Genomic DNA, 16,236 nt, shown 5'->3' on the forward strand with positions numbered 1-16,236 from the left:
AGGGTGATGAAGCAGCTAAATTTGTACAAGCATTTATTTTCCATCTTTGGTCATTCTGTATGAGATATGATTAATTTTCCATTTCTTTTATGACTATTTCCCCAAGTTCTTTCACAAGCCATCACCCCTGCTCCTCCTTCTTTTCCTCCCTTCCCAATTTGACCCTTAGTTAATCAATTCAACTCAGTGTTACAAAGTGTCCCTTGTATTATTGTTTGTAAGGGCCTTGGCAATCCCCAACCCCAGATTGCTACTACCATGCTTTGCCTCAGCTGTAGTAAATAAAGTCATGCAATCCTACTGGCTAGTTCACTATAAATTTATGTTACCTAGTTCTCAATTAAGACCTCACTTTGACAAGGCAGTCCTTTTGTTCTTCCCCAGCTGACTATCCCAGTTTCCAGATTGCTAACTCTTCTCTTCTTTCTTTAAATCTCCCCCACCTGGAGTCAGAAAGACCTGAGTTCAAATGCAGCCTCAGATCCTTCATAGCTGTGTGACCCCGGGCAAGTCACTTAACCTCCTTTTGCCATAATTTCTTCAGCTATAAAATGGGGGTAATAATAGCACCTACCTCCCAGGATTGTTATGAAAGTGCGCAGTGTGGTGAGTGGCACCTAGTAGAGGTTTAATAAGTGCTTGCTCTTCCATCCTTCCCCAATCTCACAGCTAAAGGAAGACCTCATTCCCCCTCTCTCAGTTGCGCCCCCCCCAACCCCCCTCGTTATTCCCACCCTCAGATGTTCAATCTGTCTCTTTCCTGCTGTCCAAGATAAGCTCAAACCTCTCCTAGACCTTGCCATCTCCTCAGGTTACTGTCCTTTGGCACTCCTCTCAACTCCTAAAACATTGTACAATATTTAATTATTTACTAGTATTCCCTTTGGTCTGGGTCAAATACCTTTCCTTGGACATGACTAGCAAGTGGTTCTGTTCTCCCAGTAGATAGAATTCGGATTCTTCTGTTCTGTTTGGATCCTGTAACAATATGTAACCAGAGCTGACATTGAACTAATATATTTCCCTGCATTGTTTTCCCTAGTAGGAGTGACTATAACACCTGAGTGGAATATTTTTGCCCTTTGATTACTATTTTGAGTACTAGTGATAAACTGATTTTTAAAACCACATGTGTGGGGCAGCTAGGTGGCACAGTGGCTAAAGCACCAGCCCTGGATTCAGGAGGACCTGAGTTCAAATGCGGCCTCGGACACATGATACTTACTAGCTGTGTGACCCTGGGCAAGTCACTTAACCCCTATTGCCCTGCCAAAAAAAAAAAAAACCACACACACACATGTAAGGGGGAAAAAAATTTCAGTCTTAATAGTATTTTATTTTTTCCAGTTACATGTAAAAATGGTTTTCAATATTTGTTTTTATAAAATTTTGAGCTCGATTTTTCTCCCTCCCCCCTCTACAAGACAGCAGCCAATCTGACATAGCTTATATATGTACAATCATGTTAAACATATTTCCACATTAGTCATGTTATAAAAGAATAAGAACAAAAAGGAAAAACCTCAATAAAGAAAAAACAACAAAAAATGAAAACAGTGTGGTTCGTTCAGTATTCAGATTCCACAGTTCTTTTCTGGATGTGGATAGCATTCTCCATCATGAGTCCTGTGGAATTGTCTTGGATTATTGTATTGCTGAGAAGAGCTAAGTCTGTCACAATTGATCATCAGACAATGTTGCTGTTACTTTGTACAATGTTCTGGTTCTGCTTACTTCACTCAGCATCAGTCCACTTAAGTCTTTCTAGGTTTTTCTGAAATCTCCCTACTCATCATTTCTTATAGCGCAGTAGTATTCTGTTACATTCATATACCACAACTTGTTCAGCCATTCTCTAACTGATGGGCATTCCCCTCAATTTCCAATTCTTTGCCACCACTAAAAGAGCTGCTATAAATATTTTTATACATGTGGTTCCTTTTACCTTTTTTATGATCTCTTTGTGATATAGACCTAGCAGTGAATTGATGAATCTAAGGGTATGTACAGTTTGGTTGCCTTTTGGACATAGTTCCAAATTGCTCTCGAATGGTTAGATCAAGTCACAACTCTACCAACAATTCATCACTGTCCCAATTTTCCCACATCTTCTCCAACATTTATTATTTTCCTTTTTATCATATTAGCCAGTCTGATAGGTGGTACCTCAGAGTATTTTTTTTTTTTTGCAGGGCAATGAGGGTTAAGTAACTTGCCCAGGATCACACAGCTAGTAAATGACAAGTGTCTGAGGCCGGATTTGAACTCGGGTCCTCCTGAATCCAGGACCGGTGCTTTATCTACTGCAACACCTTGCTGCCCCCCTCAGAGTATTTTTAATTTGCATTTCTCTAATCAATAGTGATTTAGAACATTTTTTTTCATATGGTTGTAGATAGCTTTAATTTTTTTCATCTGAAAACTGCCTATTCTTATCCTTTGACCACTTTGCAATTGGGGAATAACTTGTATTCTTATAAATTTGAATCAGTTCTCTATATATTTTAGCAATGAAGGTAAGGAAAATGTTTCATGGCATTTGTAACTTCTACCATTTGAACACCCTTTTAAGACAAAAAGCCAATAGCATGAAGTCAAACAATAATAATAACTCACATTTACTATGGGCAAAGCATTTTTCTCACAGAAACCATGTGACATAGGTGGTGCCGGAGTTTTTTCTCTGTTTTACTATTCAGTATTGGCTCATAAGGTTAAGGTTACACAGCTAGTAAGTGCTGGAACTGGAATCTTCAACCATTGTCTCCTGACTATGAATCCAGGATTCCTTCTATACTATCACTTGGTGTTTTACATTTGAACACAATTTTTCTTGAAGAATATTGTATTATATGGTTATTTTATTTAATTGGTATTCCTGGCAATCTGGTTTCAGAATGTTCCATGACCTTAAGCTTACTTGATCTTTCTGGGCCTTTGTTCCAACACCTGTAAAATGAGAAGATTAAGATGATTCCAAAAAGTCCGTTCGAACTCTAACCTATCATTCTTTATTCCTTTATTATTTGGCCAGGAAGGCAGACCAACTATAAGCTAAGAAATGAGAACGAGTCTAAAAGATCCCAGTAATCATTCATTTAGGCTATGAAATTGATACATGATAACATAATTAAGGTAGCTAGATTTCACTAGTGTGACTACTCTCTCCCCAAAAGTGTGGTCCCTTTCACCTTTTTAGAGCAATATCCCTGGGGACAAACCAGTTAGGAGCCTTTACAAATTTAGCTTAGCTGGTCTTCAAACCACAGAGCCCATACCCAAACCTTTATAGCTTGATAGCATCTCTGAGAGCTTGCACTCTTCTGACATAACCTTTGAGAACACAGGTGTCATCAGAGTAGAACTTTTGATGTTTCTAATCATCTAAATTTTTAAATGGCTCTTTGGTGTATCTTAAAATGTTGCTTATTGAGAACCAAAATGTATTATTTTGCAGGTAAACTGTTAACTTTGCAACAACAGCTTTTTCACGTGATGGAGGACATCTGTTCATTAGTTGATACTATTCCTACTAATCAATTTCAAGACTTGGATTGTGGAAACAAACTTCTCCAGCTTCGAGATCTTAGGTGTCTGACTTTTTCTTATTTGGTAGACATATTCTGTTTGTGTACAAAATATTTGTGAGGTGGTATATCTCCTGAAAAATTTTTAGTCTTTCAAAATACTTAAGAATAGTGTGTGAGGGAGTGGGCAGCTAGGTGGATAAAGCACTGGCCTTGGATTCAGGAGGACCTGAGTTCAAATCTGGCCTCAGACACTTGACACTTACTAACTGTGTGACCCTGGGCAAGTCACTTAACCCTCATTGCCCCACCAAAAAAAAAAAAAAGAATTGTGTGTGTGTGTGTTCTAGACATCCTTGTGAATGTACTATTCTGATAGTAGATTTTTAGGGGCATGAGGCTTGGGGAGCATTAGTCATTGGAAATTACAGAAGATGACTTTATTAGCTATAAAAGTGAATAACAAGCAACTAAAAATTAGTTTATGTGAGATGGGGAAATGGAAAAGAGCTTGTGGAGTTTGAGATCACTCTAAGAAAAGAGCTAAGCATTTAAACCCTTTCTTCAAGGAATGGGACAGGGAGGGAGGTTAGAGGAAGTGAAGAGAAACAAAAGAACAGATCATTGTCCTAACTCCCTAGAATCTTTTAAAGACTTTATTGAGACAGTGGTAGTAAAGATTCCACCCCTGACAAAGCCAAGAGTAAGAAAAAATTCTGATTTTCAGGCCTTTTTAATACCACAAAGCTGTTAGAACAGGTAACCACAATGAAGACCAGTAGCTGATGTTAAGGGTATAAAAACAGGAGTACTTTGAGTACAGAATAACAAACAACATAATAATGCGACATATACTGTATTGTAATGTAAAAGTATCCAAAGAGCAGGATAAGAGTGTCACTATCTTTGCGGAAAGAGAGCACATGCTACAGAAATAGCTGAAATTATAGTTCCACATTTACCAAAAGTATACTTTACCATTCATGTATTTTGATATAAAAGAGATCCATTTAACTTTATAAAGTTGAAATATTACTGTCCATTGTGAAGTTCTATTTAATTGGGAAATTTGAAAATCTAAAAAGTTGGAGTTTCATCATCTATCTGTGGACCAGTGGTCTCCAGCTATTTTTTATTGTTTGCTTGTAACTAGACATATAATCTTAATTGAATTGCCCAAATAAGAGCTCCCAGCATCCAAGTATCTACCATCCTCCCCTTTTGGCTATTGTCCCCAAATCCAACCATGGAAGTGGATGGAAGTTTATGAGACCCCTTAATCTTCCTTTGTCTACCAGTATGATGTGGTGCCACACCTTCTCACTAAAATTTACCATACTTCTAACCTCTTGAAAATAAGCAACGGTAAGTACAGATCTCTATAGCAAAATATTCAGAGACATTGGCTGGGAATTGTGTCTCGATGATGTTAAATCAGCCAGTCTAAATAGTTACTGTTTTAAATCATTGCTTTTTAAAAAGACATATATCCCATTAGCTCAAATTTTCGAAGTAGGAAAAAAAGTATTATTTCTTAAAACAGTTTGAGAGGTGGGGTGAATGAGAATAGAAAGTTTATTTTTGTAGCCAGTAGATTTTGACTTGATTTTTTTTTTTCTTTCTTTAGGAGAAAACTCTTAGCTGATACAAATTCCAACAAAAATGATACCAGTCCTCCACCTTTGAATTGGATATACCAGCCTAATTCACATGATCTGTCTGTAAATGGCAAGACAGCTTTTTCCTCTCTGCATTCATTTCAAAAAAGTAAATCTTCCTTTACGGAGAATTTAGCACAAGAGTTTAAATCTCCACAGCTTCCTTCCATTACCGTCTCTACTACTGATTGTCAAGGGAATTTTCTTGATAAAACTACAAGGATGTTTCCAAATCTGGATGTTTCAGCAGGAATGCGCAGCACACCAAGAGCTTCTCCAGAAAAGTCAGAGCTGTCACCTGCCAAGGAGAATGTCTCTGAAAGGATGTTACTCAGTTCCCAATCACCAGAACCCTTTGTTAGTAGCAATTCTGCTGAAATATCAAAGACAGAAGAGAAATGTAAAGGATCTCATCTCCTAGGCAGTTTTCTCACAAGCACTGCTATAAAAGATCAGAATAAACACATTAATTCAGTTAATGACCTGAAAAGACACAATTTTTCTGAAACCCAGGATATTGATATTTTTGATATAGATGATTTTGATGATTATGATTGGGAAGACCCAAGTTATAATTCAGTAGAGGAAAAATCATCCCAAAATAGGTATCTGCCTATTCGGGAAGGTCAGTCATTTAAATCCTTTTCAGAAAGAACTCCTATGACCAAGACAAACTGTCTTTCAGTGGAACCTGCTAACCAGAATAGAAGCCTCTCAATCCAGAATTTTCCTGGTAAGTTAAAGTGTTAAATGTCTATGCACTGATCTCCAAGATTCCTTTAAACACAAGGTTCTATGATTCTAAGACAAAATTGTCCAGATCAGAAATTTCATGGGGTAAAGTCATCCCAAAATTTCAAATAAAAAGCACATTATTTCTATGCAAGTTTGCATTGTAAATTTTTTTGCTTTGTTTTTGCATTGTAAATTATAAATCCATTCCCCCTAAAAATCTTTATTTTGTAGCTTATAGCCACTGTAGTTTTACAAAATATGAAATAATAATCAAGTCTTTTGCAATAAGAAAACTATAAAGTCATTATAAGTTTTAAATTTAAATAATTGTTATTGTCCCTAAGATAATTAAGATTCCTTGGAGTAGGAAAAAGACAAAAAAAATTTTTTTCATGAATCAATTATATATATTTTTGCATTACTAAATTGTTACAGATCTAGTTCAACAGAAGTTGAAATTTTACATACTAAAAAATTCAGCACATGGTATAGCCCTAGTGTGTTGTGGAGTCACAACTTTCATAAAAATAAAATAAAATTGTTAATTTGTTAGGTATTAGAATCCCTGTGCAAGAAACTTGAAAATGTTAAAGTAGCCACTCAAAAGAGAAGTTATTTTAAAAGAATAACAGATGAAAACCAAAACATAATGAAACCTTACATCAGCCCTATAAAAGTTTACAAGAAATTTTTTTAGCTGAAATAACTTTGTGCAAATTTTCATAAAAATGTAATCCTGTTTTGGATGCATCAGTATCATGAAGATTCTGGTTTGTTTTTTTAACCTTTAAAATTGCACATTAATTGATTTATTTTTGTAATATGATGAAATAATGTGTCATAATTGATGTACAAAATATCTTTATGAGACAGTTGAGTGTTGCAGTTAGAGTGAGTGCCAGAGCTAAGATTAGTGTAATTTGTTCTCTTCACTGAACTAGAATGGTGGCAGTAGGAATCAAAAAAGTCATTGTGAAGGAAGAATTAACAGGACTTAGTGACTAATTCAATGTGGGAGGTGAAGAAAAGGAAAGATGAGATGGCTGCAATTGGTCACTGAAAGAATGGTTTTACCTTTAACTGAAATGGCAGAGTCAGCAGGTGGGAACCTAGTAGGTGGAATTGGCTTTGGGGGAGGAAGAATTCTATTTACAACCTGTTGAGTTTAATGCGATAGGACACGAATACAAATGTGTATGGGAGAGATCAGTTACATGTGTCGCAGATTTCCTCCCAGTTTGTTGCTTTCCTCTGGACATTTTGTTATTACAATTGTGCAAGAGTTCTTGTGCTTTTGTGTATTCAAACATCCATCTCATTCCTAAAGGCACCCTCTACTTCTTCCCTAGCCACAAATTTGTCTTCTTTCCACAGCTAAGATAAATATATTATCATCTTTTATCATAACATGTTGCAAAGCATGAGTTAAAGTTAATTTTTCCCTATATTATATCCACTGTCCCATCAAATGTTATTTCAGGGTTATTATCTATTACTAAGCCCTATTGTGATACATAGTCATGGTGTGTATGTGATGATGGGTTCTTAGAACTTCTGCCAGTAAAACACACGTTCTAGCAGCTTCTTCCATGCTGAAAACATGCTTAAAACTGCATGAAGCCTTTGGAGCCACCCTGTATTTGCAAAAGACCACTGTAGAGGGGGCAGCTAGGTGGCGCAGTGGATAGAGCACCGGCCCTGGAGTCAAGAGTACCTGAGTTCAAATCCGGCCTCAGACACTTAACACTTACTAGCTGTGTGACCCTGGGCAAGTCACTTAATCCCAATTGCCTCACTAAAAAAAAAAGACTACTGTAGAAAGAAGCCCAGTTTCCAGACTGTTGTAGAAGAGGAAATACAGAAAATCTAAATTAAATCACCATATCTTGATACTCAGTGACTTAAATACTAAAGTAGTCATAGGTAAAAACTATGAAAACATTGTATAGTACAGGAGGATGAAGTAGGAAACCAAAAATTCATAGACCACATAGAAGCCTCATGCCTGTATATCCTGAATACTTAGAGAAAAGAATTGGAATAGACTAGACATGGGGAACACAAACAAAAATGCTAAAAAATAAAAAAGAAACTGATTCTATTTTAAGATGTAGGAAACAATTCATATTGATGTAGAAATTTCTGAAGTCATCTTATCAGTCAGACAACCAACTTGTTATACCAAGATATCAAAATTAAAAGATAAGAGAAAGAATAAAAATGAGATGTGACACTCAATTGAGGCATCTCTAACTTGAAAAATTTTAAGTATGCTATTGACATAAAAAAAAAAACACCAGACATTTATTACAATTTTCTAAGGAAGTTTAACAGTTGTCATAATGAGAAAACCATTAAATTCTGGCAATGACCTCAACCAATAAACATCTGGTTTTCTTGCCAGGCAGAAAGAGATAATGAGACAATAAAGTTGAACTGAATAAGACTTATTTGGTTAAATCTTTTTTAGGAGGATAGCAAAAGACTAAAAGTAGTGCCTCAAAACAAGAAGCAGAGAAAGACAAATTGAAATAATATTTAGTGAGCAGTGCAGTTAAGCAAAGTCATCCCACAGACAACAGAAAAAAAATGGAAAAGATCTGTAAACATTTTTACAATAAACTCCACTATCAAATGTGGAACTACTACATTTTGTTTCTAACAGTACCTTCCCAGTTGTGGGAAAGAGGGAATAGCACTAAAATAATAAGATAGGAAAAACAGCTGGATCAGATCAAGTGTACACCTTGTGTATATTTCATGCTGTAGACAGACAATAAAAATATGAAGGTGTTGTTGGACAGATTCTCAGGATATCTGAGAGGGAAGATAACCAAACATACAGGAAAATCTTAGACCTTGTTACAAAAAAGGGGGAGGGATGAGAAAGCAAAGAATATGCTTTTTTGATTTAGAACTGGGAGGGACTTTGGCCATATATAAGTTTAAATCTCTATCCACATTAAGATCAGCCTTGATGAAAGTACAAGAGTGGAATAAGCAGGCTTTTGCAAACAATATTCCATAATAAACCATATCTTTACTGTCATACAATTGACTGAAAGGTATAAAGACAAAATGCTGCTGTATTTATTTTTTGATGATAGAAAAATTGGTTTATACAATAAAGCAAAACTACCTTAAAATCCATTCTCCAACAAGCCATCTCCCATACATGTAAGAATAGTGAAAGAATTAACAGCAGAGTAACCTTGTTTTTGAATTATTAATATCAAGCAGTGAGGCGTATTCTCATAAAAGGTGCTTGCCAAAAGCACAATGTCCAGCATGGGGTCCAAGTAGAAGAAAATCTTCCTTTAAATGGTGAGGTCTTCCAGATGTTCCTGGTTGTGGATGACATTGCACTGATTGCATAAACCCAGGAATATTTTATATCCTCATAATGGAAATCCACAGTCACTCAGGAGTTTGGCCTAACTCTCCACATGGGAAAAACCAAGTGGATGAAGAACACCTATCATCCAAATCAGTGAACTCGAGTTAGATACACAAGGTGATCCTGGAAGTGTATGAAAAAATATTAGACCTGGGGAGGCTGGCACAACTTTGCCATGTGCAAGCAGAGTGCTGCCTAATTCTTCTGCTTTCTTCCTCCTTGCTTGTGCCCTTGTGTGGGCTACACTGGTTGATCAGCTAAGAAATGTATTCCTCAGGCAGACATATGTTAATTCCCCAGCTGGCTCCAACCTCTTTCTTCTGACCCCTACATGCCTCTGTTCTCTCTTTGCCTCCACTGTAGACCCGACACATGCCTTTTATGTCCCTTGGCCCAAGCTACAATGAGGACAGGTAGACCCTAATTCCCAAGAAACAAGAATCCTTTCAGGACCTCAAGTGAGGATGGATGAAATGTATATTTCTGAGTCCTTTGCTTCATTGCTAGGACAGTTATTGGCACACCATTCAAACCCCCTTGGAGCTGAGACCCCAACCAGGGACAAACAGGCCTTGCTTACTGGGACTCAGAATCCTTCCAAGACCCCTATCTGGGTAGAAGTTAGATGAAACGGGTGTTTCCTATGTACCCCCTCCATCCCAGGAGAGTAAGAGTAAACTCCCTAGACTCCCAGAAGTCTTAGGCTGCAAGCATAACAGACCCTGATATCTGAATCCATGAAGGGCCTCACCCTTAGGAGAGGATGTATGGCATGTTTACTTCAAGACACAAGAGAGACCAAGTCACACTAAATAGTGTCTCAGATTAAGTGGGGAGGTAGAGCAGACATCCAGGTTGGTCCATCATGGGGAAAATTCATCCTGAAGACAGACTTCTTACTTGCCCACCTGGGTTCTTCTTGTTTTTATAAGAGAAGGGAAACTTTTTCATGGCTGGTAGTTGTTACAGCAAGAAAAACCCAGAGGAGAAGGCCCAATAATGGTAGGTGCAAGTAGCAGTGGGAGCATCATGACCAAACAGAGCTCTCAGGTCTGTAGACTCATTCCCAAGACCTCTCCAGACCCACTGGATGTTTTGGAAGAAAAGCAAAGCCATCCATCACCAGGAAAACATGGTCTACCTTGACACCTTCCTGTCTGCCCTGATCTTTCTCCTCTATACCTGAAACAGCAACTCTCCAGAACATGGGACCTGACCTCCAGAGACCATGACCCTGACCTCTCTGACATGAGGGAATTTACTAGCCAGATTTCAGCCAAAAACTCTCCATAATTGGAGGATGGGATTGAAAAAACGAGTATCATCATTTAGTAATAATTAGCACAGCCAACAAAGAATCCACTTCTTCTATCTGTACCTATATAGCTTTGTAAAGTATCTTTTTCAGCTGTGACAGTCATTAAAACCAAATATCACAGAAAGAGGAGGGGAGTTGGAGGGGAACCAAGGGAATATCAGGAAAGCCAAAGGAGGAGAGAATTTCAGAGACAGGATCAACAGTGTCACATTCTTTAGAGAAATTCAAGCAAATAAGGATTGGATTTCTTGATAGGGAGGCCACAGGTGGCCTTTTGAGACAACAGGTCTCTCCTATGGGACCAAAAACTAGATTTCAGGGAACTAAAGAAGGGTAAACAGTTGTAAGGAAATGGAGGCAGAAAGTATAGCTAATTCTGTAGTCCTGAATGCTAAACCCTTCTAAGATTAGGGACTTGGTGGAGAGCAAGTGAATAAAAATTCTTTTTGCTGCAGATGTGCACTGATTTTCATAATATTCTTTTCTTACAAGATAAATTGGTACAAAATAGACCATCCAGAAACCCAGAACATGAGCGTTTCAAAAGTCTTGATTTTCCACATTCAAAAGAAATGATGAAGATTTTTCACAAAAAATTTGGCCTGCATCATTTTCGTATAAATCAGCTAGAGGCAATCAATGCTGTTCTGCTTGGTGAAGACTGTTTCGTCCTGATGCCCACTGGTATGTATTTATAGATATGAATTGGCGGGAGTCCATTGGCAGATGTTAAATGAAAACACATCTAAACTCTTTAACAAAAAATAAAAATTATACCTATATAGTCTTTCATTAACTGAGGACCTATAAAATTTTTCTGCAATACTGGGAAAATACATTAGACTTGTCCTCAAATACTCTATTCTTATTGTTAATGTGGGAACAGCTGCCCTCCCAACCCTGAATTAATTTGGTGTATTGATAATTAATTGATTTGTTTCTTATTAAATCTTTCCTTTTTTTTAAAACATCCTAAATACAGAGATTTGCAGTGTTATTTTTTTTTTTTGCCTCCTATTCAGTACCTTTATCCTTATAGGGAGGTTATGGTGAATAAATTTGCTATAAATCACCTTTGCCCTTTTATTTTTAAACTATTTTTTAAACATTTTGGTTTTGGAAATCTTTAAAAGTGCCCAAGCACACTAGCCTTCACCTACAAACCCTGATCCACTGATGTCCAAAATAAGATTTTGTCAATAAGCATCTAGCAGGTATTCCACAACAGGTTAATGGTTTTCAACAAACCATTCATACTATTCAAAGTCAAATTAATATTTAATAACTATATAAATTGGCAAAGCTGAAGGTTTTTACAGACTGATTTTCATAGTGCACACTGAATTTTAATCAGTGGCATTTCAAGTTCCATAAGCTTGATGGTCATTTTCTGCCTTCCACTTAGTCATATAGCACAAAGTAAAACATTCCTTACTTGTAAATATAATAAAAAATAAATATGATTTCTATAACAGTAAGACCTTTTAGGCTCTAAAACTCTCCAGCTTGGGCTCTGAGCTCACTAGTGGTCAGATTGAACTTGAAAAACTGAGAATAAGCAGAGAGTCATTTTGTCATCAGGCATTTTCTCTGGTCATTTTCAGTGAAAGCCTCATGATTTAGAAACATGAATTACTGAATTACTGCTTTCCCTTCGTCCCCTGCCCAGAGAATACTCTTGTTCTCCTTACTTCAAGAGAATGTTGGAAATATGACATTAATAAGCACTGTCCTCTGTCAGTACAGTAAATTGTACTAGCATTCCTCATACACACACACACACACACACACACACACACAGAGTCATAATTGAGGGAGGCGTGTGGGACAGTAGATTGATGTGGGCCTAGTCAGGGGTCAGGAAGCCACGAGTTCAAAAACTATGAGAGATGTACTAACTGTGTGGCCCTGGGCAAAATGAAAGGACTGGATTCCATGATCTCTAAAGTCCCTTCCAGCTTTAAATTTATGAGCCTATGATGTTCAGAATGATAGCACTAAGGCACTGCACAAAGGTCTTTTTTTTTTTTTTTCGAATTGTCAAAAATTGTTTTTTTCTTCCCATCTCCCTCACTATCACCACCCATCCTTTACAAATAGAGAAATAAAACCTTGTAATGAATAGGAATAGTCAAGCAAAACAAATTCCCACATTGACAATGTCATAAAAAATATATGTCTCGGGGCAGCTAGGTGGCGCAGTGGATAAAGCACCGGCCCTGGATTCAGGAGTACCTGAGTTCAAATCCAGCCTCAGACACTTGACACTTACTAGTTGTGTGACCCTGGGCAAGTCACTTAACCCCCATTGCCCCGCCCCCCCCCCAAATATATATATATATATGTCTCAGGGCAGCTAGGTGGTGCAGTGGATAGAGCACCTGAGTTCAAATCTGGCCTCAGACACTTAATTAACACTTGCTAGCTGTGTGACCCTGGGCAAGTCACTTAACCCCAATTGCTCTGCAAATATATATATGTGTGTGTGTGTGTGTGTATATATATATATATATATATATATATATATCATTCTGCATACTTAATCTAGCAATCTATTAACTCCCTGTGAGTTGGTGGAAAGCATTCTTCACCAGTCCTTTGGAATCATAGTTTTATTGCATTGATGAAAATTTTTAATCTTTCAAAATTATTCATTTTTATAGTGTTGTTATAGTATAAATTGTTATCCTAGGCCTCTTTACTTCACTCTACATTAGTATGTGCAAATCTTCCTAGGTTTTTCTTCTATTCTTTTGTTTCTTACAGCCCACTGGTATTATATTACCTTCATAAATTATAATTTGTTCTGTCAGTCTCCAATTGATGGACATCCCTTTAACTTCTAGTTCTTCACATGACAAAAGGAGCTACAAAAAAAATTTTTTTTGTACATAAATAACCTCCTTTATTCTTTGGGTTATAAGTCTAGTAGTAGTTACCTTCAGGGGAGATGGGGGGACAGGGCAGGGCAGTGAGGGTTAAGTGACTTGCCCAGGGTCACAAAGCTAGGAAGTGTCAAGTGTCTGAGGCTAGATTTGAACTCAGGTCCTCCTGAATCCAGGGCTGGTGTTTTATTCACTGCGCCACCTAGCTGCCCCCCTTCTTTTTTGAAGAAAAGATATTTTATTCATGCTCTTTTAAAAAGAAATACTATGGTCACTTCCTACAGACTCACTACTACAACCATTAAACCCTCCCTTGTGTGCAAGCCAAAAAAATGAAAAATCACCTCTGAAGAGTCATGCTTCACTGTCATTCTTCTGATGTCATAATTGGTCACTCCATTGATCAGAATTCTGAAGTCTTTTGATTTGTTTTCCTTTATTTTTGTGGTCATCATGTAAATTGCTTTCCTGATCCTGATAATTCACTACATCAATTCATACAAGTCTTCCAAAGTTTCTCTGGATTCTTTTGTACTTATCATTTCTTTTTTTTTTTTTTTTTTTAGTGAGGCAGTTGGGGTTAAGTGACTTGCCCAGGGTCACACAGCTAGTCAGTGTTAAGTGTCTGAGGCCGGATTTGAACTCAGGTACTCCTGACTCCAGGGCCGGTGCTCTATCCACTGTGCCATCTAGCTGCCCCCTACTTATTATTTCTTAAAAGACAATAATATTATGTTATAATTTGTTTAGCTATTCTACTAACATTATATATGACCTTTTCCTCTGTCTGACCTTTATGGAATATATACCTAATAGTGGTACTTGGGGTCAGAGGGCATGTACAATTTAGTCACTTTTAGGCTATAATTCCAAAATGGTGGAACTATTGGAAAATGACTGGCTATCCTGTTAGGTCACTATCACTTTCTGTTACAACTTTCAGATGTTAGTGTTCCATAGCTTGATAGACTTTTCTCTTAATTTTTTTAGGAGGGGGTAAAAGCCTATGTTACCAGCTACCAGCTTGTGTTTCTCCTGGAGTTACTATTGTGATTTCTCCACTGAGATCACTAATAGTAGACCAGGTACAAAAGCTGACTTCATTGGATGTAAGTACAAATTCAAGCCATTAAAACTTTTTGTGAGAATAACAGCAAAATGATGCTATTAAGGAAAGACTGGAATATAATAATCTGGTGATTTGTTTTTAAGTGGTATTGATGAGATGTAAAGCAAAATGCTGTATGGATGTAGAACAAAACAGTTACTTTGGTTTGCACAGTTAAACAAATACTGTGGACATTCTTGTTGCACTTCATAAGATTATCAATCTAATTTTATTTGGATTAAAAATATAGAAAGATAAGAGAACTCTTCTATTTTTTCTTCTAATGTAAATTTTTTATTTATATAGGAAGGGTTTTTGTATACTGCCAAGCCAGCATGATTGTCACTCTCTTAAAATACTTGAAAGGAATGTATGTTGTTATTTTCTCGTTGTGCACATGGGCACAACTTAGTTCTCATGCACATTTTGAGTCACCATTAGGATCACCACCATAGCAAGATCACAGTAACAGTTTTTCTTCCAAAGAAAATGGGGAGGGGAGTATGACTTAATGTTAGAACAGTAATGTGAAATGGATTGTATTAGATCATTCTGAACACCATAATGGCAATACCTTTCGTTGTATTTTTTCAGAATCCACCATAGAGTCATAGGAAATATGGAATATAAGATGTGAAAAATACCTTTACCAATCATCTGATCTAACCCCCTCATTTTACAGAAGGGAAAGGTTAGGCCCAGAAAGGTTTAGGGGCTTTGAGAAGAATGCACCCTTCTACCACTTTAAATCTGTTGGCAGTACTTCTTAGTCTGAACTGGCTCTATCTCTTTGTTTCCCTTACATTCTGTTTCTCTCTCCCAGCTTTTACTCTTCAGGTTCCTGGCTCCTTTGCTGGGATATCTACCTTCTCTGGTGTTCCTATTTCCTTTCTTGCTTAAAGAAGTCAGGATCCTTTTGAGATTCATCTGCTCTGCACATTTATTTGAGATCTTGTATCCTGTAAGGGAGATTTGTGTTTCTTGTCAGTTTCCCAAGTATCAAATCTCCCCGGAGAGAAGGTTTATATGATATATACATTTTCTTTTAAATGTAGGGTTTTGTCCATAGTGTCTTCCTTAGCTACCTAATACCATTTGACCTTCAAATCCTCTTTCCCTTTTGGTAACCAAATGCCCCATTTTCTAGGGTTATAGAATATAATTTTTCCAGAAATATTCTTGCTGGTTAAAGCTTATTAAAGCATCCAGATCTGGTTGTCATTGTCAGATAGTTTGATTTTAAAATATGTAACTATAAACTATATAAATTGAATTTAAGTAAATAAATATATAAAAAATATATTGTTATTAAGTATTTTTTCCCCTAGATTCCAGCCACTTATCTGACAGGTGATAAGACAGATTCTGAAGCTGCAAATATTTATCTCCAGCTGTCAAAAAAAGATCCAATCATAAAACTTCTGTACGTTACTCCAGAAAAGGTTTGTGTTATATTGTCAGTTTAAAACATGGTGTTAAAATATACTTACTTTCTGAAACTCATTGTGTCTATTTTTCTAGAAATTACATTTTCTCAAATATATTAACTTTAGAAGTTCTTCCTTAGCATTTATTTTCCTAAATGCTGAGTCATATTGCCAGCATAGA

The 16,236-nt window shown here is 36.9% G+C and overlaps 1 protein-coding gene across 1 annotated transcript in view; it reads left to right on the top strand.

Annotated features, from left to right (window-relative positions):
- The window catches only part of BLM (BLM RecQ like helicase), a 70,205-nt gene that overhangs the window by 24,127 nt on the left and 29,842 nt on the right, over positions 1–16,236 (top strand). Inside the window, 5 exon segments of the mRNA XM_043985128.1 lie at positions 3,458–3,590; positions 5,155–5,918; positions 11,128–11,319; positions 14,511–14,629; positions 15,957–16,070. Coding sequence (XP_043841063.1) covers positions 3,458–3,590; positions 5,155–5,918; positions 11,128–11,319; positions 14,511–14,629; positions 15,957–16,070 — 1,322 coding nt within the window.

This window comes from Dromiciops gliroides, chromosome 2 (genome assembly GCF_019393635.1).
Source record: "Dromiciops gliroides isolate mDroGli1 chromosome 2, mDroGli1.pri, whole genome shotgun sequence".
NCBI lineage: Eukaryota > Metazoa > Chordata > Mammalia > Microbiotheria > Microbiotheriidae > Dromiciops > Dromiciops gliroides.